This window comes from Mauremys reevesii, linkage group 1 (genome assembly GCF_016161935.1).
Source record: "Mauremys reevesii isolate NIE-2019 linkage group 1, ASM1616193v1, whole genome shotgun sequence".
In the NCBI taxonomy this organism is placed as follows: Eukaryota; Metazoa; Chordata; order Testudines; family Geoemydidae; genus Mauremys; species Mauremys reevesii.
The window spans coordinates 30,082,656-30,108,079 of record NC_052623.1 but is presented as its reverse complement, the minus strand read 5'-3'; the positions used below and the strand labels follow the sequence as shown (position 1 = coordinate 30,108,079).

At 44.8% G+C, this 25,424-nt stretch overlaps 1 protein-coding gene across 4 annotated transcripts in view; it reads right to left on the bottom strand.

The window, feature by feature from the left end:
- Positions 1-4,093: 4,093 nt before the first annotated feature.
- Positions 4,094-25,424, bottom strand: part of LOC120383355 (N-acetylated-alpha-linked acidic dipeptidase 2-like) — a 45,068-nt gene continuing 23,737 nt past the window's right edge. For 3 of the 4 annotated variants that reach the window (XM_039501385.1, XM_039501405.1, XM_039501411.1), the window contains 7 exons: positions 23,207-23,274; positions 16,936-17,027; positions 15,183-15,273; positions 13,908-14,172; positions 9,070-9,151; positions 7,818-7,910; positions 6,371-6,797 (listed from right to left, as the gene is read on the bottom strand). In XM_039501385.1, coding sequence (XP_039357319.1) covers positions 6,608-6,797; positions 7,818-7,910; positions 9,070-9,151; positions 13,908-14,172; positions 15,183-15,273; positions 16,936-17,027; positions 23,207-23,274 — 881 coding nt within the window. In that variant the 3' untranslated portion in view covers positions 6,371-6,607. Of the gene's footprint in view, positions 4,511-6,370; positions 6,798-7,817; positions 7,911-9,069; positions 9,152-13,907; positions 14,173-15,182; positions 15,274-16,935; positions 17,028-23,206; positions 23,275-25,424 lie in introns of those variants that run through there. The other variant, XM_039501395.1, reaches the window with a different exon arrangement.

Below are 25,424 nucleotides of genomic sequence, written 5' to 3'. Positions count from 1 at the left end.
GGAGCCTCTCACTTTCCCAGTCCCTGCCAGCAGACTTAGCTGTCCATAGCCCTGCTGCTCTTCCAGGCAGCCAGGTCTGCAGTCCATTCTTCTCCTACTCCATGCAGCAATTAACTAGTACACTGTTCTGCAGCTCCGTTTATATGGCCCTCCTGGGCCCTGATTGGCTGAGTCCCCTGCAGCCACTCTAGCCTGCTTGGAGGACCTCTCCACTGCTCCTGGGATGGGTGTGGCAGAACCCTGAGACCTCCAGCAGGGGGCCTTTGGGCCCAGTCCATCCATTCACACAAGCACATATGAAATGGATTTTTGAGGACCTAAAAGTGAAAAGTTCAGGGTCCATGTCTATTCTCAGTGTCTTGTTTATAATAATAAGACTCACTCTCTCCTTTCTTCTTCTCCACTCAGCCCTGGTCTACACTACGAGTTTAGGTTGAATTTAGCAGTGTTAGATCGATTTAACCCTGCACCCATCCACATGATGAAGCCATTTTTGTTGACTTAAAGGGCTCTTAAAATTGATTTCTGTACTCCTCCCCGACAAGGGGATTATTGCTGAAATCAACCCTGCTGGGTCGAATTTGGGGTAGTGTGGATGCAATTCAATGATACTGGCCTCCGGGAGCTATCCCAGAGTGCTCCATTGTGACTATTCTGGACAACTCAGATGCACTGGCCAGGTAGACAGGAAAAGCCCTGCGAACTTTTGAATTTCATTTCCTGTTTGGCCAGCGTCCGAGCTGATCAGCACAGGTGACCATGCAGAGCTCATCAGCACAGGTGACCATGGAGTCCCAGAATCGCAAAAGAGCTCCAGCATGGACCAAATGGGAGGTACTGCATCTGATCGCTGTATGGGGAGACGAATCCGTGCTATCCGAACTCCGTTCCAAAAGACGAAATACCAGAATATTTGAAAAAATCTCCAAGGGCATGAAGGACAGAGGTTATAACAGGGACCCGCAACAGTGCTGCGTGAAACTTAAGGAGCTCAGGCAAGCCTACCAAAGAACCAGAGAGGCAAACGGCTGCTCCGAGCCCCAGACGAGCCGCTTCTATGATGAGCTGCATGCCATTCTAGGGGGTGCCGCTACAACTACCCCACCCCTGTGATTCCCTCCTCCCCCACCCCTCCCGGGCCACCTTAGCAGTTATCCCCCCATTTGTGTGACGAATTAAGAAAGAATTCATGAATTTGAAACAGCAATGACCAGTACTGGATTTACCATGGCGCCACTGGTGCCATGGCGCTGGGCCCATGGTCCAAAGGGGCCTCGGCCCAGCCCACTCTTCTCTGCCCCCCCTTGCAGGCTCTGCCGGCAGCCAAGCTCCTCCCCCGCCTCTTTCCCCAGTGTGCTATTCCTCCCCGCTGCTGCAGATCTCCTGGATCAACTGCTTGCGGAAGGAGGGAGGAGGAGGAGCGGAGCCTCAGCACGCTCGCTGCTCCGGGGAGGAGGAGGAGGAGGAGAAGCGGGGGTGGCGCCTTGGGGAAGGGGCTGGAATCGGGGCATACCCCCTCCAGTCCCCTGCTGTGAGCACCCCCAGCCCACACCCACAGCCCTCTGCCCACCTGACCCTTGCACCCCCCCCCCACACCCCAAGCCACCTGCCCACCCTGACCCCTGACCCCCCCATGCCCCCAGCCCTGACTCCTGCACTCCCCCACACCCCATCCCCCTGCCCACCCTGACCCCTGTACCCCCTCACACACCCCCTGCCCTGACTCATGCACTCCCCCCACACTCACCCAGGCCCCTTCACTCCCCACACCCCCCAGCCCCCTGCCCTGACTCCTGCACCCCCCTCACACACACCCAGCCCCCTGCCCTGACTCCTGAACCCCCCCACATCCCCACTCCCATCCTGAGCACCAAATGGGGGCTCCTGCCCCCTCATTCCCACCTGCACCCCTCGCACCAAAAAGTTAATCCGGCCCTGAAATGACTTTATTGCCTCTGCAAGCAGAGATCAAAGGGAGGAGGGGAGGGCAGTTGGCTTACAGGGAAGTAGAGTGAACGAAGGGGGTGGGTTTTCATCAAGGAGAAACAAACAGAACTCTCACACTGTAGCCTGGCCAGTCATGAAACTGGTTTTCAAAGCTTCTCTGATGCACAGCGCACTCTGCTGTTTTCTTCTAACTGCCCTGGTGTCTGGCTGCGCGCAATCAGCGGCCAAGCGATTTGCCTCAACCTCCCACCCTGCCATAAACGTCTCCCCCTTACTCTCACAGATATTGTGGAATACACAGCAAGCAGTAATAACGATGGGAATATTGGTTTAGCTGAGGTCTAACCAACTCAGTAAACTATGCCAGTGAGCTTTTAAACGTCCAAAGGCACATTCTACCACCATTCTGCACTTGCTCAGCCTATAGTTGAACTGCTCCTTACTACTGTCCAGGCTTCATGAGCCATGGGAGCAAGGGGTAGCCTGGGGTAGGTGCGACCATGCGGTGCTGCCAACTGGGAGAGCAGCCTGAGGCAGAAGCCTCCAGCTGGCATGATATTCCAGATTCCAATGAATCTCCATTAGATGAAACTTAAAGAAGAGAATGACCTGGAGTCATTCCCATTTTTGGCCAAGCGCCCCTGACTGACCTCACCGAGGCCGGCCAGGAGCACCCATGTCTGCCCAGGTGCCCCCGACCAACCTAACTGAGCTCAGCCACGAGCACCCACGGGACGATGACAACGGTTAGCAGTTGTATTGCACCATCTGCCATAGGCAAGGCAAGGCAAGGGGATGTTGCTGTGTAGCACTGCAGTACCGCATCTGCCAGGAGCACCCAGGAGACATACGGTGACAGTGAGCTGAGCGGGTTCCATGCTTGCTGTGGTATGTTGTCTGCATGGGTAACCCAGGAAAAAAGGCGAGAAATTATTTTTTGCCGTTGCTTTCACGGAGGGAGGGATGGGGGCCTGACGATATGTACCCAGAACCACCCGTGACAATGTTTTTGCCCCATCAGGCATTGGGAGCTCAACCCAGAATTCCAATGGGCGGCCGAGACTGTGGGAACTGTGGTAGCTATCGCTCTGAAAGTCGATGCTAGCCTCGGTACTGTGGACGCACACTGCCGACTTAACGCACTTAGTGGGGACACACACAATCGACTGTATCAAATCAATTTCTAAAAAACTGACCTAATTTCATAGTGTAGACATACCCTCAGTGAAAAGCATTCTGATTTAAATATTAGAAAACCAAATTAATTAGAGTGGGTTTTAACATCAAGAATGAATGAGACAAAATCATCAGTGTTGTAATCCACTGAAGTGAATGGAATTACACCAGGATCAGTTTGAACTATTATTGTTTCTTCCAAAGCCACTCAAAATCATTGACTGACATCCATTCATCCATCCCTGCGTTAGAAATATGCTAGTTTTGTCTGTCACCTACTCTCAGATAACACACAAGCTTCAACATCAGACTTTTTTCCTTGGGGCATTAGTAGCTGGTGGCAGTTTCTTTCCTACCCTGACACTCTGCTGCCTACGGATTAAGGAAAGGGGTGTTATATCAGTTCACAGTTCAAGGGCTGTGGCTCAGGTTTCACTCTAAAAATATGGCCTAGTTTAGAGATGATGTTTAGAGTGTCATTGGCCACTGTCGGTAGACAGGATACTGGGCTAGATGGATTTTTGGTCTGACCCAGTATGGAAGTTCTTATGTTAAAAACTGCATCAAACCCTTGTGTGAACACACTCATTCAAGATAGCTCAGTCTCTAACCTGGTTCAAGCTATGGTCTCTCTCATTAGGCTGAGAATACAGATGACAATTAAAAGTTAGTTTTGCTAGAATTTTTTCTTATGTTGACACCTGTCCCCTAAGATGCGGACAAAAGCCACTAAAATAGCCACTAAATGGTTGGTCACTGTCAACCTAGGCTGGATTTGAACCTGCCTTTTAGCATCCCCACCCACTCCATTATTAGCAAGGCTTTTTTCCTCCTGGTTTCCAGTGAAAATGAATTAAAAACTGACTGATCATTTTAAACGGCAGAGCTAAACTATTTGGCAGGGTTTCCCTTAAGTTATTTTTCTGAGCGACATCTAGCAAACCAAACATCAAGTTTCATCCAAATTTAATTTTGTCAAACTGCTTTATTATCCCATGTTAGGCTTTAAACGCTGAGGATTGGATGCTTTCCAGTTACATGACCCACAGACTGCTTCAGACAGGTTGAATACATGAATCAAAACATAGGCACTCTGCAAATGGAGTTGTGGAGGGCAGTGTAAGTGATTTTTAATATTATCCATTTATATCGACAGCCTGAAAAACCTCATAATCCTTATATGCAGCCAGAGCCACAGAAATGCAGCCACCTTGGGAACTGAAGGTAAACTGCCATATTGCACACCCAGGGGAAGACAGGGAATGTTGGCCAAATCACTGAAATCCCCACTCTTAGAATATTTTCTTCTTTTTATATCCGGCGTCTGGTTTCTGGAAAGCGTTTCAGTTCCCTTTTTGTCGGGTCATTTTACTTTCTTCCTTCATCCCTGGAATTTAAAATAACTAAGTTTCACATTGAAGTTTTAACTGGTAACGTTAGAAGACAATAATTGTGTGTCGTTTAGTTCTGTAGACGTTGAAGGAGAAATGCTGAGCGTTCCATCCCTTCTGCTCAGAACAGTAATTAATAGCATTCTGGGAAAACACTTTCCACCTCTGTCATCAGACATCAGCTGGTGGGTGAGAGCATGGTATAAAATAGCTTTCCCAATTAAAGAGGGCGTGATGAATAACAGCTGATGAGAGGAAAGTGATGGCATGTTACAAATGGAGCAGATAGTTCATCACTAGGGTGACCAGACATCCCGATAAAATCGGGACCGTCCTGATATTTAGGTGTTTGTCCTGCGTCCCGACTGATCTTTGGTTGGGACGCAATTTATCCCGATATTTCGCTTCGCCAGCAGCACTCGCTTTTTTTTTTTTTTCAAAGCTGGCAGGATCCCCCCCCCCCCCATGTGTCCCGATATTTTCTCCCTCTCATCTGGTCACCCTATTCATCATAGAAGGGATGGTGATTCTCTACTGACTCTTTTTCCTCTTAAAAACACGTAGGTAGTAATAATGCATAAGTCTGGTATTTTCAAAAGGAAAATTTAGAATCATAGAATCACAGAATATCAGGGTTGGAAGAGACCTCAGGAGGTCCTCTAGTCCAACCCCCTGCTCAGAGAAGGACCAATTCCAGACTAAATCATCCCAGCCAGGGCTTTGTCAAGCCTGACTTTAAAAACCTCTAAGGAAGGAGATTCCACCACCTCCTTAGGTAACCCATTCCAGTTCTTCACTACCCTACTAGAGAAAAAGTTTTTCCTAATAACCAACCTAAATCTCCCCCAATGCAACTTGAGACCATTACTCCTTGTTCTGCCATCAGGTACCACTGAGAACAGTCTAGATCCATCCTCTTTGGAACCCCCTTTCAGGTAGTTGAAAGCAGTTATCAAATCAAATCCCCCCTCATTCTTCTCTTCTGCAGACTAAACAATCCTAATTCCCAATTTCAAAAAGGGATTTTGATGCCTAACTCCCGCAACATCCCCTTTGTAAATCTCAGCCTGAGGGTTTTCAAAACTTCTGCATATAAATAGTTTTTTTTAGTACTTCATATGATTATTAAAAATGGCATAAAAAGCATCTGGACCTACATTGTCAACTGTTCACTGATTATGGGTACGCAGCATGGGACACCTAGAGCTGGAGTTTTCAGAGGAGAACACCTAATACCATTGAAGTAAATTGGGATTGTAGGTGCTCACCATCTTTTATAATCGCACCCACAATCAAAGACAATGGATAGGGAGATAAAGCCTGATGATGCACAGTATATCAATCTCTATGAGGGGACAGCTGTGAGTTTCTTGTACCTTCCTCTGAAGCATGTGGTGCTGACCACTGTCAGAGACATGATACTGGACTAGATGAACCATGGGTCTGACCCAGTACTGCAATTCCTATGCCCTAAATCACTGTCCACACTAGGAAAATTAGGTCATAGGCGTAGATATAGTGGAGCAGATCCAATGCAAAAGCTGCCTCAGTGATGGAAGCGCTAGTGTGGACAGAGTTCAGGCATTCTTACCATGTTGTTTAATCCTGCTCAGAACACCATTAAGACACATGGTGTTAAACCCCTGAGCTCTGTCTGCATTAAGGCTTCCGCCTGCTACTGCTAACAAAACTGCACCAGTGGCAGGTTCTAGGTTCTCTAGTGCAGATGCAGCTTGGGAGCTTGATTTTCAGAAGTGCTCAGAACCCAAAAAGGGAGGTCCCAAAATTAATGGATCTTTTGGAAAATGTAAGCTTTGTAACCGACATTTTTCCAAAAAAAGGCAAAGGAAAAAGTCTTTTTTTTTAAATGCAGCAGTTATGCCAATTTCAGAGAACCAACATTGGTTCCTTAACCAACAGTCCCATAACACCAACAGCTCTCACTAACTCCCATGGGACTTCTGTATGCAAAAGGCTGGTTATATTGCAACCCTAGTAAATACTATGCACAAAGTGGAATGGCATCACTCTAGTACATTAACTGCCATTTTTTAAGAGTTAGCCATGTGTTCAAGCTTGCTGGTGCCTTGTTCCTATGCTACGTCCTTCAGAGTCCCTGCTGCAGCCTGCACGGTGAAGGCTGCAATGGAGATCTGCCTCTTTACTTCTTCCCAGGCTTTGCGCTGATCCGCTTTATTTTCAATATCAAACATGGCATCGTAGATCCCTGGGAATGACTCTCCAGCGTACTTGTTGTGGCTGCTCGGAGCAAAAACAATGTGTCTGTGGGGAAAGAGAAAAAAGGCTTAGGTGGGAAGGAGGGATACGAGGGACAACAAGGGGAGCTACTGAGACACGGCTGGGGGGAATCCCTGAAAGAAAGAGCAAAAATTGTGCTAGAACTAGAGCTGTTTTTTTTAAAAAGCAATTTTCAGTGAATTTAACATCATTTGAAGTTTCGATGGATTTAGATTTCTTTTTTTGGCAAAATGAAAAATTTCTGGCTCCCCCTTTTCATGGGAAAATGAAAAATGTTTGCTCCAAGTTGAATTTCTCTGCTTAGCTGAAATAGCAGGACACTTTGAATGATGCAAAAACCTGAGCTGTCCAAAAAGTCACACTATGTGGGGGGAAAAAAATGTGAGCAGCTCCAGCTGAAACCCTTGCAAGCACGAGGAAGGATTTAGTAGTGGGAGGGCGAGCGGTTGCTTCCTGGAAGGCTGTTGCACCTGAGGACTCCTGAACACTATTTAGCTTAGAAAAAGCTAAAGATTGGCTTTGGATTTTTGTGTGCCCTGGGACTGGAGGACTTCTGATTTGGCCAGAGGGCCACACCACTGGCGTCCCTTCTCTCAGATAACTGGGTACTTCAATGAAACTGAGGCATTGGGGCAAAATGAGGTATAGCCATATACTTGACACCAAAGAGGGAAACTTCTCTCTCCAACAGGAGAAGCTCAATAGCCCAAATGTGTTGTTGAGCTACATAAAGGATGTAGATCACAACCTCATGTCTTTCGGCACCCTCTCCGTCTCCCAAATCTACTCCACCGTCAGGAGGGATGGAATCAGCAGAGGGGTGTCCTCACACTGCTGTAACCAGCACAGTTATTTTCATCTTATTTTTTTAGCAGTGTCCTAGTTACTGTTCCTTGGAACCAAGCACTCTCGATGCCACGGTGAAGGTGCAGGAGGTGTTTACAAGAGAATTTCTATTTTAGGAAGCTGTTCACAATATGAAAAAATTGAAGAGTCATAGCACAATCGATGCTTTTTAGTAGTCTGCATAACTTGTTGCCTTACCTGTAAAATTTCCTGCCTGGTAAACCAAGAGGATCGATGAAAGCTCTTTCCACAAACATCAGCTGATCATTCATGATTCGCACTGCAATTGGACTGTGGGGGATGAAGACAGAAGCATTTCACACAACAATACATGAAAATGTATGAACTACATGGTTTTCTAATAGAGCTGGTTGGGAATTTTCCAACATTTTTTAGTCAGAAAAGCTGATTAGGTGAAACCAAAACTGCTCCTGGGAACATACTGGCTTTGATGAAACTTTCACGAAGAAAGGTTTCTCAGGCGAAGTTTTGGTCAAAACCAGAGAGAGAAGAAGACACCTCCAAACCCCAGAATAGGCAATGGCCTTGTGGTCAGGGCACTCACCTAGGATGTGGGAGACCTGGATTCAAGTTCCTGCTCCAAATTAGGCAAAGCAGGGACCTGCACCCAGTTCTCTCATCTCCCAGGTGAGTGCTCTAACTACCACACTATAGGCTTTTCACTGAAAAACTTCAAAAAGTCTCAGTTTCATTCTGAGGCAGAACAATAAAAATTTCCAAACTCTTAAAAATATTTCTGGGATTGGAAAACCATTGCCAGCCCTGTTCTAATTTACAAAGCACTAAACAAATATTAGCTAGTTACTCCTTCCTATGCACCTGATTAGGCTGACAAGTATCATGATATAAATGAGGAAAATGAAACACAGGCATTACATGCGTTGCCCAGTGCTACAGAAGAGGATGGGCTCTAAACTGTGATTAGAATCACATAGTCTTTCAAACTAGGACTGTTGATTCCAGAAGATGCTGCTTCAGACTGATTGCTCTTCACACAAACTTGAAGGGAAAAACTGCATGTTAGACTGGGGGAACTTCCCATTATATAAGCAACAAAATGGGAGGCCGCCCTTTTAAGAACAATGGAAACCTGTGTTTTATTAAACAGTACTAGAAAGAACCCACCAAAGAAAAAAGACACTAACTTTTCATTGATAGCTGCTGCTTTATGTGAAAAATATGTTCATTACATTATATAAGATTTTCACTAAAATGATCACAAAGCTCATCCTGTTCATTGGTGAGTGCGCCCAGGAAACAGAATGTGTTGAGGTCCAAATCCTATAGTCCGCCCTCAGACAAAACTCTGATTTCAAAGTCAGTTTTTGCTGACCAAGGCCTGATTCAGGATTGCAGGACTCGGCCCTCAGCAAACAAAGTCGAGGAGCATGGAGGCGAATTTGTCAAGACTGTTTTTTTTTAAACTTACTTATTCACATCAACCTCTTTAAGTCTTCTGTGAAAATCAGCGGCAGCTTCTGTGAAATTCGTCACAGCAGAAAAAAGGGGACCTATAAATAGAAAGCCCTTTTTTACTTCAGCATCACACAAAGAGCCTTGAACAATAAACATTTCACTTACTGAGGATAACCATGTATTTATTTTATTTCCTGACTTGACAAGGAATCCTTGGCTTCCCCATTTCTTCTGGATCTGACTTTTAAAGGGCTGCAGTGCCTTCTCGTAACATGGAAAACCTATTTTAACCATGGGAGCAGCGCTGAGGAACAATGTCTAATAAAACTTCTACAAAGAGGCATTAAAATAATATTTAATTTAAATATGCTGAGAACAATTCTTGGGGAACCTCTGGCACAGAGAAAGTTCTGAGATTGGGGAGGAGGAAATCCCTGGATCTGCAATTTTAATTTTACTGCAGACTTTACATGAAGAAACTCGACATGTATCAACATTTCCAGCACTTCTGCCTGCCTGTGCAAGGATTGCACCATTTTCACCTTAGGAGATTTCCACCCTACCCTTTGCTTGTTTTATGTCAGCTCTTTCCCCATCCATACCAAGCCAGACTTGGTGTAGCGAGATCCCGTTGGGGAGGAATCCTCTTGGCCAAGGCATAGGATGGTGGTAGAGCCATTCTACAGCTGCTACTCAATACCTGGATTGTCTCCCATAATGTGGGAGTGCAGGCCCATTGGATCATTGTAGTTGCAAACCCCTCCCCCCCCCAGCTCGTCCCCACTTTCCCTGGCAACATGCCCAAGCCCTCTTAACGGCTACTGGCAAAAGGCCCTGTGGAACTGAGCTCTGTGGCATACAGGGCAGCCACAGCCCTTGGGGCAGACTCTTCCTACGTGGACACAGAGCTGTACTGGTTCCACTGCATCCAGAGTGGACAGGACTTGGATAACAGTGTCTATTTCATTTCTACAGCTAATTCTCCTACCTCCCTCTCCCCTGCCAAAAAATAAATAAAATAAAATAAAATAGGTTCTGGTTCATTGAGCAACAGGGGCAAACTTGCAAACAGGGGAGACTTTAGAACCTTGCCAAACATACAAGTTCTGTAGGCAAAAGGGAAGCTTCAGACTCTTTCAAATTTAACCACGAGTTTCAGAAAGCCCTGGCTAATCTAAAGTAGCTCCCTCCATAAAGCCATCTCCCCTCTGATTGTTTATATCAAGAGAGTTGAATCATCCCCCTCAGGTCAAGTTTCTGTGCTTGGCTGCCTCTGTGCACTGAATGGGAGTTGTGTGTACGTGCAAGGACAGCGTTTAGCCATTGTTGACATTCTAGCCACCCTTTCGCAAGAGCTCATGTTTCGCAAGCAGAAGGAGAGGGCTGACCAGGGAAAAGGTCTCCTGAAAACATACAAGTGTACTTATCCCAAACAATGCCAGGGTTGCTCACTCTACTTTTTTTTAAATCACAATACTTACAAAATTTGTGTTTCTTTAAGCTCCACTTTCTGGAATCACGTGATTATGAGAGAAATTTGTATTTAAAAAAAAAAGTTTCTAGCCCTCATTGTTGCAGAGGAAAACTTGAAAACCTGAACCCGAAAGGCAAATAAGCTCAATTTATTTATTTTTTAAAATAATGATTTTAAGCCAGTCCCATGAGTTCACTGGGCCTGAGTTACGATTTTTGAATGTCTGGCGTTGGCAATATCACAATGTTATGACAAAGGGTAACAAAGTCATATAAATGCATCATCCCTGAATACTATTGTGAGGCTGAATCAGTGAGGGTTAAGCAACACAGCAGGCTGAGTGACCTAAAAAGCAACTCTTAAGGACATATTAGAAGAGTATTGAAATGGTAAACAGGGCCATTCCTTGTAGATAGACCCTTGCTATGTAGGCTTATATTGTTAGAGAATCAAGAATAAATACTACAGTAGAACCTCAGAGTTACGAACACCTCGGGAATGGAGGTTGTTCATAACTCTGAACAAAACATTATGGTTGTTTTTTCAAAAGTTTACAGCTTTGACTTAATTAATACACTTTGAAACTTTACTATACAGAAGAAAAATGCTGCTTCTAACAATCTTAATTTAAATGAAACCAACACTGAAACAGTTTCCTTACCTTGTATATCTTTTTTGAAACTTTCCCTTTATTTTTTAGTAGTTTACATTTAATGCAGTAACACAGTACTGTACTGTATTTGCATCTCTCTTTTTTTTCTTGTCTCTGCCAGTACTGTACTGTATTTGCTTCTCTCTCTCCATTTTTTGTTTTGTTTTGTTTTGTTTCTGCTGCTGCCTGATTGCATACTTCTGGTTCCAAATGAGGTGTGTGGTTGATCAGTCAGTTCATAACTCTGGTGTTCATTACTCTGGTGTTCGTAACTCTGAGGTTCTACTGTCATATTGTCTGTGTTTATCTATATCTTGTTAGAAGTTTAACAATGTGATCTAATTAGCTTGTAGATGCTAAAATTTTGTTCCTGTCTCTAATGATATCATTAATGTGGTCTATTGATTCAGAGATCAAAAGGGGATATTATCATTTAGATGGGACTTGTGGTATAATAATATTATTGTCCTCATTTTGCTTTGAAACTTGTAAATTCCACATAGTAAACTACCTGTGAACTGTTTGTATGATTAATTGCCTCATGGTAATGAATGTATCTAGTTATGGGTATATGCCTAGGAAACAGAGGTTAGCTTCAAAAACAACAATATGCATTTCTTACTGTTCAGCCAAGGAAGGCCTGCTATGACCACAACTGGCTTCCAGCTATAAAGAAAGCGTGGGGCCTGATCCTTGCTATCTCAGATCTGCTTAAACTTTGACAGGAAAAGTCTAAGGTCTCCCAGTCCACTCTGAATTAACCCTACAATTCTCGTGGAAGAATCTGAACAAACACTGCACATGGATGGCCTTTTAAATTGACTCCAGAAGGATTTTTACAAATCAGCAGTCTCACCATCTCTGCCATGAAACTGACCTGAGAACTTTATTCATATCTCTATGTATAATGATCTTTAACGGTAGCAACTCTCTCTCTTTTCTTTTTATTAATAAATCTTAGATGTCTAGTTAATTATAACTGGCTGTAACCGTGTATTTAGGTAAGATCTGAAATATTCATTGACCTGCTGGGCAATGTGTCCAGTCTCTTCTTGGGAGGGGTAGAACTTTATATATGGTGAATAAGGTCTTTAGTAACCCTGGCTCTAGTAGACTTGGCTGTCTGGGTGGGAGCCAAAGGCTGGACTGCTTAAAGGGAACTTATTTTGGCTTCTTGGTAACGAGTAATGTATTACAGAAGCTGTTTGGTTACTGGTTTGGTGAAAATAAACCACCAGCTTTGGGGATCGTCTCCCCTATTCTTTCCAGTTTGCCCTGATTGAGCAATCTCAGCGTGACCCCTTCAGCAACCACGGTCACAACTGTGCATGAATTTTATTGCATAATATTGTGAAAACGATCTGTAAATTAGGACTGTTAGGAACAGTAAATAACCTTCAGTGGATTGCTAAAGCTGATCACAATTGTTTTTGCTGCAGGTTCAGAGAAGAATCACAAGAATGATTAAAGGACTGGAAAACCTGCCTCACAGTATCAGACTCAAAGAACTCCATCTGTTTAGCTTATCAAAAAGAAGTGTAAGGGGTGACTTCATCTGTAAGAGTCTACATTAGGAATAGAAATTTGGTAGTAGAAGGCTCTTCAGTCTAGCAAACAAAAGTAAAACAAGATGTAGTGATTGGAAGCTAAAGCTGGACAGGTTTACACTCGAAAGAAGGCACACATTTTAAACAATGAGAGTAATTTACCATTGGAACGGGGCTGTGGTGGATTTTCCATCACTGGAAACTTTTAAATCGAGACTGGATGTTTTTCTAAAAGGTATAATCTTGTTTGAGCAGGAATTAATTCAGGAAAGTGCCTTTTACAATATATTTTGGAAACTTTATTTTTTATAATTAATGTTTTAGATTAACTTTTGAAATAAAAATTCAAATAAGCAAACTGGCTCCATTTTTTATTTTTCAGCTACCTGAAGCTATTTCCATATGCACTCATTCACTAGCTAAAACCCAGTTCCTGCTCCTCATCTTTGGACACCTAGGGTCTCAAAGGCATAGGACCAGTAGTTACAGAGTAAAAGGCCACTGGTGCTTTTTGGCCTGTGAGGAGGATTCCTTCTTTTCTAAACCTGCAGAGAACTCCTGCCCAAGCTTGCTTTAATTATTTTACCTAGGGTATTACCATAGTATCTGAGCATCTCACAATCCTTCATGTATTTATCCTCATGAGGTAGGGAAATACTATTATCCCCATTTTACTGATGGACAGAGAGGCCAAGGCCCAGATATTTAAAGGTATTTAGGCACCTTGGCACAGATCCTCAGAGATGTCTAAATTCCATTGATTTCAATAGAAGTTAAGCACCAAAATACCTTTAAAAAGTAGACCCTAAGTGATTGTCCAAGGTTAAGCACGGCAGAGTCTACAGTAGAGCAGGGATTTGAACCCATATGCTAGGATAGTGCCCAACCTCTAGACCACCCTTTCACTACTCAAGAGTGTCTGCCCTCAATAAAGAATGAGGTAATATACAGTGTGACTATGTTATAACAGGCATTTTGACAGTAACTTTTTAAACCTTCATTATATTGAGAAACTTCTTAGGGAGTTCTTAAAATGAGTTGTTTTATTCTGCTACAAGGCACACTGAAACTCAAAGTCCAGCTTCATGGATACAACAATCATATTTCTTCCTTTGTGTACTTCTAATTGATGCACTCAGGGCATATACATGTTTAATGTCTGCACGGTCATTACTCACCAAATGACACTCCGTACGTCTCTACCTGTTCTTCATGTTTCTTGCTCAAATTATAGATTCTATTTGTGTATTTTCTTAAGGCTTCTCCATAATCTTGGCAGTTGAAAGGAATGAGCTGGGAATCTGCCAATTCATACACCAGTCCTCCTCGTAACTGGGCAACAGTGAGCTGTTTCGTGAACGTAGGGTCATAAAATCGTTCTACTAACTCAAAAGTCTCATAGACGGTGTGGTAAACCGGGTAATTGCTGAACTTGTCTGCTCTCTGAAACAGAATAAACAAAGTCTCAGATGGTCTAACTGAAGCCAGTTTGAGGGATGAAACTGGTCAGAAATGGCCAAAAATAGATCACCACAACTTCTGTATCAAGATAGCTTTTTTCCAGACACAGTCCTTACTGCTGTTTGTGTGAGGCTCCTATAGGGAAAAAAGCAATCCAAATTCATGGGGTACTATGGCAAAACAAACGTGTGTAGCAATCCTTACTTTTGGTCTATGGTGGCCTCTTTCTGGCCCCATCCTGAACTCCAATACCCACTGACTCATTCCCAACAAGCAAAACAATCTGGTTATTTGAGTAGCACAAGTGCAAAACAGTAGTCCCGTCCCAATGGATCTTGTGCAATTCAGCCACCACCTACATTTCTTCCCTCATTTCCTCATCATCATCTTTCCCCAGACTATAATCTTTTCATTCTCTATTCTTGTTTTCTTTCCTTATACACTCCACTGTGTGCTTTCTTTCATCCAGCCTTCTATCCTTAGAATTATCTTCCACTTCTTATGTGCTGAGCTGCCTTCCTCCTTGAAATGCATGCTTCCTCCCCACTGAAAAAACTGGTTTAAACAGAAAGCTGTAGTTTAAAGGAAAAATTGGACAATCCTTTATGGCAGTGGGTTACAAGTGTGGTTTTTTCACTTCTGAGGCAATGTGTCACTAGAACGAAGGAAAATACTACATGTAAGGGGACAATGTGATGTGTGTGGGAATGACAGCACATCCTGAAGCTGAGTCCATCTATACTTCTTCATCGAGGGCCCTATTTGTGTAACTAGAGGGTTTAGAATGCACACATCACCATCATGGGTGAATTGTCCTTCCAGGGTTTGTTTCTTCACAAATTCCAAAATTGCTTTTCTGTGAGCACAGGACCAACACTTTGAAACAGGTTTTTGTTTTTTTAAATTGTTGACTATCCCACTGTAGAGTAACTGTTCTCAAAATAAAGCCAAACCTCGGTACCAGTTGTTTTCCGGAAATCTGGATGCCTTACCCTGTTCTTTGTATAACGGGCTCTGCCCGATGTGATTCCCAGTCGCTGATAATAAGCTTCAAAATCACTGCCTGATCCCAGTTTGTTTATTCTACATGCAGGAAATAAAAGGTATCAAAATGAGGCTACAGCCAGACCCAGTACGAATGATTATGCAAAGTGTTGCTAGCAGAGTTTCCAAGGTACTGTGGACAAGGCTTCTGACAAGCAAGGTCAGAACAGTGAGGTAAGGCTATTAAGATGAAGACTGCATTGGAGAAGGATACACATTGAGCCTGATGTGAGAGTGCTGTAGGATGGGACCTGGGGCATCTTGGTGATCTCAAACATTAATAATCTACTGTCGACTGAAATCAGTTGGGAGACTATATAAAGATATGTTTATATGTGGCAGACCACTGTACAATCAAAGCCTCGCAAATAGTTTCCATTGCAAAAGAGGCTGTTGCTGGTGTTAATTTCAAGTGGAGAATGCCATCTGCTGGGCAGAGGCGGCAACACAGAGGAAAGGAAAAAGAACAACACACAGAAGTATATGGAGGAGGGGAAAAGCATGTCATTCTGGATTGGATTTGTTTATTGACGTGTGCATGCTTCTAGGAAATTAAATCTAGTAAAGGCCAGCTCCTAAAATTGTTGTAGCTCCACTGAAGCCAATAAAACTATGTGTATCAGCCGAGGATCTGCTCAGGGAGTCTGATCCTAGCACTTACTTAGGTGAGAAACCGCACTGAATTCATGTGATCAGGGGCTACAAGATTGGCGCAACGGACTTGGGACACTTGAATCAAGTAACATTAGGAGCTAAATTCCATTTACCTTACTGATATGATTAGTCCCATCTTATGAGTAAGGATTTAGCCTTGGCAGGCAGGAGCATGTAAACAACTGTATAGTTTCCATGGGGATGTTTTAATTTAGATAAAAGCGGCAAAGATAACATGCCACAGAACTCTTTGCCACTTTTACAGATCCAGACTAACACGGCTACCCCTCTGATTAATTTAGATAGCAACATTTACTGTAGATCATCTTGCATATTTAAAGTACACATTTGTATATATAGTAGGTCATGGCCTTTTATAGTCAACTGCATCAAAAGAACAACCTTCCTTCTTAACCAGGGCCGGCCCCAGGGTTTTTGCTGCCCCAAGCGATCGGCGGCACTTCGGTGGCAGCTCCACCATGCCGCTTTCTTCTTCGGCGGCACTTCAGCGGCAGCTCCACCGTGCCGCTTTCTTCTTCAGCGGCACTTCGGTGGCACTTCGGCGGCAGCTCCACCGTGCCGCTTTCTTCTTCAGCGGCACTTCAGCGGCAGGGCCTTCGACTGAGGGACCTGCCGCCGAAATGCCGCCGAAGATCCAGACATGCCACCCCTTCCCCTTGGCCACCCCAAGCACCTGCTTGCTGCACTGGTGCCTGGAGCCGGCCCTGTTCTTAACTACTATTATAGTTTCTTTTAACAAAACATTTGTTTATCCTAACTAGAATGCAGCACTAGATTGTCTTCCAAAGTGTTATTAACAGGACATTTAAACTTTTGTTTAGCAATTGGCACAGGTACCACCAATGTGGGTTTATAAAAACATTTCCTAAAGTCATCGATACTGCTAGCTACTCCCCTGCTACCAGACAGTTTTGTATCATCACTATCAATGGCAACGATGCTTTTAAAAACAACACACAGTGATGCATTTGAAACACTGATGAGGGGGAAGGGGGAAAAAAACCCCATATAGTTTCATGAACTTGCCTGGGATGACTTTTACTTTCTGTTGAGGGGTCCTTTTCAAGCCAGCTCTCATAGAGAGACTTGCCTTCGTAACCCTCATCAGGGCTTGCAATCTGGGGAGGCAAAGCACATGCTCGTAATGAAAATGTCTCTGCTTCCAGTTGAACTTTATCAAGAGGAGATGCGTGCCGTTAATCTGCATTATTCTTGATCTCAAATGTTAATACATATGTGGCTTTACGCATCTTATTTATAATCTGTGGGTCCCAGTCCTGAGCCGTGTACATTATGCACTTGGAACAACTCGAAGGAATGGGGCTTCTTGACATCAGCCCAATGCTGGGGCTGGCCAGAGCACTGGTGTAAATTAAAGCAGTGCTGAGGGTTGCTCTGACTTATGCCCATTGGACTATGGCACTTAGGGATGCTCTGAGTGGCAGCCTGGGATGCCCCAACCACACTCCTTTCCCCTTGGGAATGCCCCCTATGCTAGGAGCTGGGAGACAACAGCCCTGCCACACTCCAGTTCTCCCTAGCCAGGGGCAATATGCTCCACACACAGGTTGAGTCTACATTATAGCTGCTTTTGTGCTACTGAAAGAGGGAGGAGGGATAGCTCAGTGGTTTGAGCATTGGCCTACTAAACCCAGGGTTGTGAGTTCAATCCATGAGGAGGCCATTTAGGAATCAGCGCAAAAATCTGTTTGGGGATTGGTCCTGTTTTGAGCAGGGGGTTGGACTAGATGACCTCCTGAGGTCCCTTCCAACCCTGATAGTCTATGATCAAAGTGAAAAGCAGATGCACTGGAAGGCAGGATCTGGACCATAATAATAATTTATAGAAGGGAAGAATAGGCACTGACTCCGTAGATGCTCCAAGGCTGGAGCACCCATGGGGAAAAATTAGTGGGTGCTCTGCACCCACCGGCAGCCAAGCTCCACTCCTCCCCCATCTCCCTTCCTCCTCCCCTCCTGAGTGCGCTGCGTCCTGACTCCTCCACCTACCTCCCAGCGTTTCCTGCCCAGCCACCGCCAAACAGCTGTTTGGTAGGAACGTGGTACACTCAGGGGAGGAGGCGGGGAAGAGGCAGGGATTTGGGGAAGGAGTTGGAATATTGGCAGGGAGGGGGTGGAGTTGGGGCGGGGACTTTGGGGAAGGGGTTAGAATCGGGGTGGGAAGAGGTGGGGCCTCATGGAAGTAGTGGAGGGGGGGCAGAGGGTGGGGTCAAGCACCCACGGGAAAGAGGGGAAGTCGGCACCTATGAAGGGAAGTGCCTTGAAGTCCTGACTGAGATCAGGGCTCCATTGTGCATAGTAAGAGACAATCCCTACCTCAAAGTATTTGGAATCTAAATAGACAAAGTCAGCGTTATTATCCCCATTACACAGAGGGGGAGAGGAGAGGTTTTATTCGATGACTTGCCCAAGGTCAAACAGGGTATCTGTGGCAGAGCTGCGAACTGAACCCAGGTCCCCAACCACCAGACTGTCCTTCAAGAGTGAGGACTGAAGATAATCTTGTCCATTTCAATACCGATCTCAAACCAAAGTGATTTGACAAGCAAAGCTTGCAAAAGCAGCCTGAACTACTTTACCTGGAAAGCCGGAGATTTCACAAACACAAGCACTACAAAGCTGGGAGTGAACCGTTTCAGAATACTGGAGGGGGCCACTTTCTGCACTGAATAGCTGTAGATATATATAGCTAGAGAGATACACGCCAAACTGAAAATCTTTAGGGTTCCGACCTCTGAGATTATGCCTGCAGCTAGCAGGAAAACAACCAGCTTGTGAAATTACTGCCTGGCTGCTATCATTTCCCAAACACTTTGGTCAGGTTTGGGGGCTAAACTCAAAATGAGACCTCAGCAGGAGCAAGCTGAACGCTACAGTGAAGTGCTCCATGCTCCAGTACAGACTTTATCCTGACATTATCGGCCAAATCATTATCAGGTCATGTAAAAACCATTTTTTCTCTTTTGCAATTCTTAATTTCTAAGCATAACTAGGAGGTAGGTTGTCTGTGCTTGTTCTCTGAATTTCATAGAATCATAAAAATGTAGGGCTGGAAGGGACCTCGAGAAATCAGCAAATCCAGCTGCCTGAGCTGATGTAGGGCCAAGTAAACCTAGCCCCTCTCTGACAGATCCTTGTCCAACCTGTTCGTAAAAACCTCCAATAAAGAGCATTCCATATTCTCCCTTGGAAGCCTATTCCAAAGTTTAATTAACCTGATAGATAGAAAGTCATTCCTAATACGTAACCTAAATCTCCCTCGCTGAAGATTAAGCCCATTACTTCTTGTCCTACTTTCACTGGACATGGAGAACAACTGAAGAACGTATCTGAAGACTGTTATCAGATCCCCCGCCCTCTCAGTCTTCTTTTCTCAAGACTAAGCATCAGGGCCGGCTCCAGGCACCAGCCCAGCAAGCAGTTGCTTGGGGCGGCCAACGGTGAGGGGCAGCACGTCTGGGTCTTCAGCGGCAATTCGGCAGCAGGTCCCTCTCTCCCTCTCGGAGCGAAGGACCTGGTGCCGAATTGCCACCGAAGACTGAAGCGGCGGCAGTAGAGCTGCAGATCGCGATCGCGGGTTTTTTTTCTTTTTTCTTTTTGCTGCTTGGGGCGGCAGAAACCCTGGAGCCGGCTCTGCTAAGCATGCCCGGTATTTTTAATCTTTTCTGACAGGCCAGGCTTTCTAAATCTCATCACTTTTGTTGCTCTCCTCTGGACTGTCTCCAGTTTGTCCACATCTTCCCTAAAGTGTGATGCAAGGGCTGCAGAGCCTGCCCAAAAGTGGGGGAGGGCAGAGCCCCCCACCCCGCCCCTCCTCTTTTGTCTGAGGCCTCACCCCCAGCCAAGCCAGAAGCCAGAGCAGGCCCAGGGAGCTGCGGACCCAAAGCAGGAGGATCTCCGGATCCCCACAGCTGCCTGCGCCCCATGCATGACTCTTACCTGGACCCAGCCCAGTCATGGTAAGAGCCACATGGGCAGCTGTGGGGAGCCACGCTGCGGACCCTCCACCTGCCCGGGGTAAGTGGTTCAAGAGCAGCCCCTGGCCCGTATCCCTTCCCCGTGCCCCCCAGGGCAGAAGGGTCTATGGTGCAGCTCCCCACAGCTACTCATGAGGCTCTTACCATGGCTGGGCTGCTGTGGGAATCTGTGGATCCTCCTGCCCTGAGGGTGGGGGGGACAGGGCAGGGTGGGGACATGGGCTGGGGACTGTTCTCGACCCTCCCACCCCAGGCAGGTGGAGGGTCTGCAGCGCAGCGCCCCACAGCTCTCCGGGCTCCACAGCCGGGCTCCAGCTGCCAGCCTGGCTGGGAGGGGCGGGGCCCCAGCTGAAAAGTGGGAGGGCTATGGCCCCCTGGTCACCCCTATTCCGGTGCCCCGGGTGTGACGCCTGGAATTGGACACAATACTCCAGCTGAGGCCTCACCAGTGCTGAGTAGAGTGGGACAATTAAGAACATAAGAACATAAGAACATAAGAAAGGCCGTACCAGGTCAGACCAAAGGTCCATCTAGCCCAGTATCTGTCTACCGACAGTGGCCAATGCCAGGTGCCCCTGAGGGAGTGAATCTAACAGGCAATGATCAAGTGATCTCTCTCCTGCCATCCATCTCCATCCTCTGACGAACAGAGGCTAGGGAGCTGTCGTACATCCCAGGTCGTACGTATGACACACCTGTTAAAACTTCCCAGAGTAATATTACCCTTTTTCACAACTGCATCACTCTGTTGGCTTATATTCAATTTGTGATTCATGATGACCCCCCCAGATACTTTTCAGTAGTACTACTGCCTAGTCAGTTATTCCACCCCATTCTTGCTGCCTCCATGCCTTCCTGCCTTCAGAGCTCTTCAGGACAGAGATGCTGAGCCCTCAACTGTGAACTTTATCCTTTAATGCTAGCAAAGCAACGCAGAGCCCAAAATTGCCAGTGAACTGAAAAATCCATTATTCACACAGCTCTGCCTCTGGCCACTGCTGGACATTAATGAGCCTCTACTGCTTTAAATACATCTGGAGGAAGAGGAGAAGTTCTAAATGAGCATGCAGGGGAAAGTGCCTCTGTGCATCTGGGTTTGGGTAAAGGACTACGTATGGCTCTTTGACCTGTATAGCTGTAATGGGCTCAAGCCCCATTCTTTGTTGATTTTCACCAGCCCTGCACTTAGAAGGATGAAGAAGTGAAAATGTGGCTCTTCACTCCACAAGCTACACAAGTTTTTGGCCAGTAACTCCCTACAGAATTTAGGAAGGCGAATAACTGCATTAGAAAATAAACAGTCACTTCCAGGACATAAAAAGACAACTGCTCTCTTTAGGGTTCGATGAGCAGCTTTAGCTGCACCGGAGGAATAAATACATCAAGCATCATAATCTTCCGAATCCTCGAGAACGATGAGGACGTTCTCCAGTTGACTTAGACAAAGCAAGAAGAAACAGAGAGAAATAGGAGATGAGCCATTAGATTACCTCAGGGATGGAGACAGCAGAACAGAACAAAAACTGGGGAAACTGTTCTTTGAATGAAGACAAAAAGCAGAGAAAGGAAAAGAATCAGAATAATGTTGTGTCTTTCATCTACAAACGAATAAAAAAACAACAACCCAGATTATTCCAAGACTGACTTCAAACAGCTCAGAGAATAGACAAGGCTTTTCAATGACAATAAATGAATCCCTATGATAAATGAAGTAGTGGAAAACATGAATGAATATAACACAGTACTGGGAATTCCCTGATACTGAGAGAGCATTCAATTACTGAGCGCTCCTGAGGCCCTTCGTTGTTCTATGCTACACTAATGTATTATTCAAGCTCTTAACAGAGGCATGGGAGCTTTTTCCAAAAGAAGAAGTGTCTCATGTCTCTCAAGCATCTGATGGTATTTAGATGGAAGTTATCTGGCTAAACACAGATGCCTAATTTAAGGTCTGATGTAAAATGGTGGAGGCAGGCACCACTAACAACGTTTTTCACCCAAAGCGTTTTTAGTCTGTTTCCCTTTGCAGATGGCTCCCTGGGTGAATGAGGAAAGGAAGCAATCCTGATCTGTTTCTTTCAGCAGTAGGAGTGTTTGCAAGTGAAACAGCCTTTCCTTCATTGTGTGAAGTGTTACTGCTGTGCTGATGAGTTCACAAACACTTACTGGTTTTTTTTTTTCTCTTGAGGAGGAAAGGGAAGAGTTGAAAAGGGAGGGGAATGCACAAGAAGAAAATACAAAGTTGAAACAGTTGAAGACAAAGAAGCACACAGCCTGGAAACCTTGTGCATTACTTTGTGCATAAAGAAGTATGATTTACGCTTGAGAACAACCCAGACTAGGAAGAATCTTTCATAGCTGGGGACACTAGATATCTCAGTGGGGCTCAACTTTTTGTGTCTGTGCCAATAATTGACATCCACTGCAGGGACCAATGAGTGCGTGATCTCAGTCCAGTTCCAAGTGAACAGATATTCAGCAGAAATGTCAAAGATTGGAGATGGAAAGTGAATTAAGCTATTTGCCTCTGGAGGTGGCTCAAGATGAGGCACTTTGGTGACTAAACTCCACTATTCACAAGCCCAGAATTCATACAAAAGACACTTGTGTGGCAAGATGAAGCTTGCTCTATATATTTGAAAACTGTCAATTCTCATTTTTAAATGAGTAGAATGAATTCACCTGAAGAGCAACATTTTATATGCATTCAAGGAGAAGCAGCATCCTTTAATGTGCCTGCCATCTACAGTAACAGAAGATCTAATGAGCAATACTAAGAAAGAAAGAGAAAAGGATACGTATCTGGGACACCATTTGTACAAATTGGGTATATCTGACCCATTGGAAGAATAATTTAATTGTTTGATAAATACTGAGGCATTTTGGAGGGGGTGTGAGAAGAGATTTAGGGGGATAAGATGAAGAGTAAGGAGGGCACCAAGCCAATTTATCTTAAATCTTTTCCATTTTCAGGATTTCTTTTTAAATCCCATTTTTAATTCCTTCCAGCTTCCTGTCCACTTGTCCAATAACTTAGCTTTTAGTGGGTTAATTATCTTCTTGGTGTTTTAAAAATATACACTGTAATACAGTTTTGTTTGCTTTAGTAATACTCTTCATCCTTCATAGACCACTGAAGAGCAACTGTGGGCCTGGACCATGTCCTAATGAATGGAAATTTTGCAATTGACGTCAATGGGAGCAGGATCAGTGCCTCTGCAGGCTACAAACTAATCTGCAGTAAGTTTGTGACTTCAGTTATCAGAAAGTCATGTGCAGCAAACACTTCGCTTTTGTACCTCTTCTGTCAGATTATACACCAATTTGTAGAGAAGGGGGCTGCAGTCAACTCTTAAAGTGTAGTTGCCTGAAAACCAAACACAGACAGGGAAATCTTTTTTTTAAGTGGCTTTGACTCCCTGCTAACGGACCAAACCCTGCTGTTCTCACCTGGGCAAAGCTCTCATTGACTCCAAGAGGAGTTTTAGCTAAGTCAGGACTGCAGGTCTTGGCGCAAAGCACTAACAAATACAGACTGTCTAGTTAAATTTACAATATATAAAGCACGTCTCCTAAACTCATCTTTGTCACAGATTCCTAATACAATCATAAAAATTAGACCTGCCGTTGAGCCTCAAGATCAACCCCACCCCCCCCCCCGCTCCCCCTTCAAATTATACACACTCTCAGCCCACATACCAACCCCATTTGGTTCTTTCCTGTGTGAACAGATGCACCTTACAATGTGCCCTAAAAATCAGCAAATCTGTGCTATTTTGGATTGGGAGGAGGGAAAGCAAGTTCCAGGGTGGAAGTCCCCTCACAGAAGAAATCCTGCCAGCAGCTGCTTTTCTCCTATAATGAGGGATTTAGCTTCTGTCTTATAATGAATGCCTTGGCTGGCCGCAACTATAGCAGTGAGACACTAGGAGAGAGACCAGCTCTTAAGTAAGCGACCCCCAGGCCATTTAGAGCTTTATATGTAAAAATTAAGAAACCAGCAGTGCTCTGCAATCTGCACTGGCTGCCTGTCATTTGCTCTCCACAAAATGCAGGTGTCTGCTCCTGCATTCTGCACCACCGTTAGTTTGCAAGTTGATTTAAGTCGAGATAGAACACACTACAGCAAGCCAGTGTTCAGGTGACAAAGGCATAGATTATTGCAACAATGTCCACAGCCAAAAGAAACTGTCACTATCTTCTAACCAGACAAAAGTGCAAAACGGCCTTCCTAGAAAATGTTGGATGATCATCTAACATCAGCTGATAGAGACTCCAATAATACCCACAGACTGTAAATTCTAGCAACAAATGGTGGGTACACAGGGATATATAAGAACTCTGCCACATCTGATAGTTTTTGTTAGAACTGTTAGCAGGTTTTGATAATATTTTAGAGCAGTGTATTGTTTCTGGCTAAACAAACGAATGAAATTTACATTAAAACTAGTCAGACAATGACAGTAATGTAATAATGGAAAAGAACACTGGGTTACATTAGGTAGCATAGCCAAGGAGTTTGTATATTTAGCAATTGGAAATTAGATGCAAAGTAACATTCTCAAAGGACACCAACCATTTTCTGTGCGAAAGGACAATGAATAAGATAAATGCGCTGTACTGTACTTGGCACAGTGCAGAACGTACTGTGATGTACTAACTGATTCCTCCAAGGAATAGAGATGCTATCACACCATTGGGGATTCAAATGCCTGGAGTCAGGGGAAAGATGACTAATGTACTTAAAACAGTGCACTGAAGCGTGGCACCAGTTTTGTTTATTATAGGTTTCACAATGCTTTACTTTCAGATTTTGCTTTGATACGTAAACAAAGGCATCACTGCATAATCAAGATTTGGAAGCAAATTGGCACTGCAACAGCATGCTGGCTCCAAATCGACTCCAATAGCTGTGTTACAATACACACTGCGAATATGAAGTAGGGATAAAGCTACTATTTCAGCAGCAAGATCTTCTGTAGGCATGAAATATAGGCTAAAAGTCTGATCTACTTTTTACACAGCATGCAGGCTGTGTAATTGAAGGAACAGCTCTGATTTCCGCCCCTGTCCCCAATTCTTACTAAGCATTTAGAAAGCAGGTTTTGTTTTTGTTTTTTTGTTTCCAATCATTGTGTGATGAAGAGAATTCTCTGCTGACCAAAACAAAACTGAACTATTAAACATTCATGGTGAAACCTACTTCACTCATGCAAAGAAACCAGAGTAATTGGGTTTTACTTGGACAAAGTGTAGATAGAATGTGGCACCCTCTAACAAATTGAGGCCGCGGTGCCGCACAGCACCCACTCTCCCTGGCTGCTACCCCGGGGATGGAATGGTAGCTGCAGCCCCAACAATAATCACTGGTGTCGCTGAACACTGGGATGTGATGGGGTATTGATGTCATCACCCTGACTTAGATCACGTGGCTGGGAGCCTGCAAATAAAGTCCAGCTTCTTAGCAGCATTCCTGTGTGTCAGACCCTTAATACTCCCTCTGCAGGACCTGAGTGG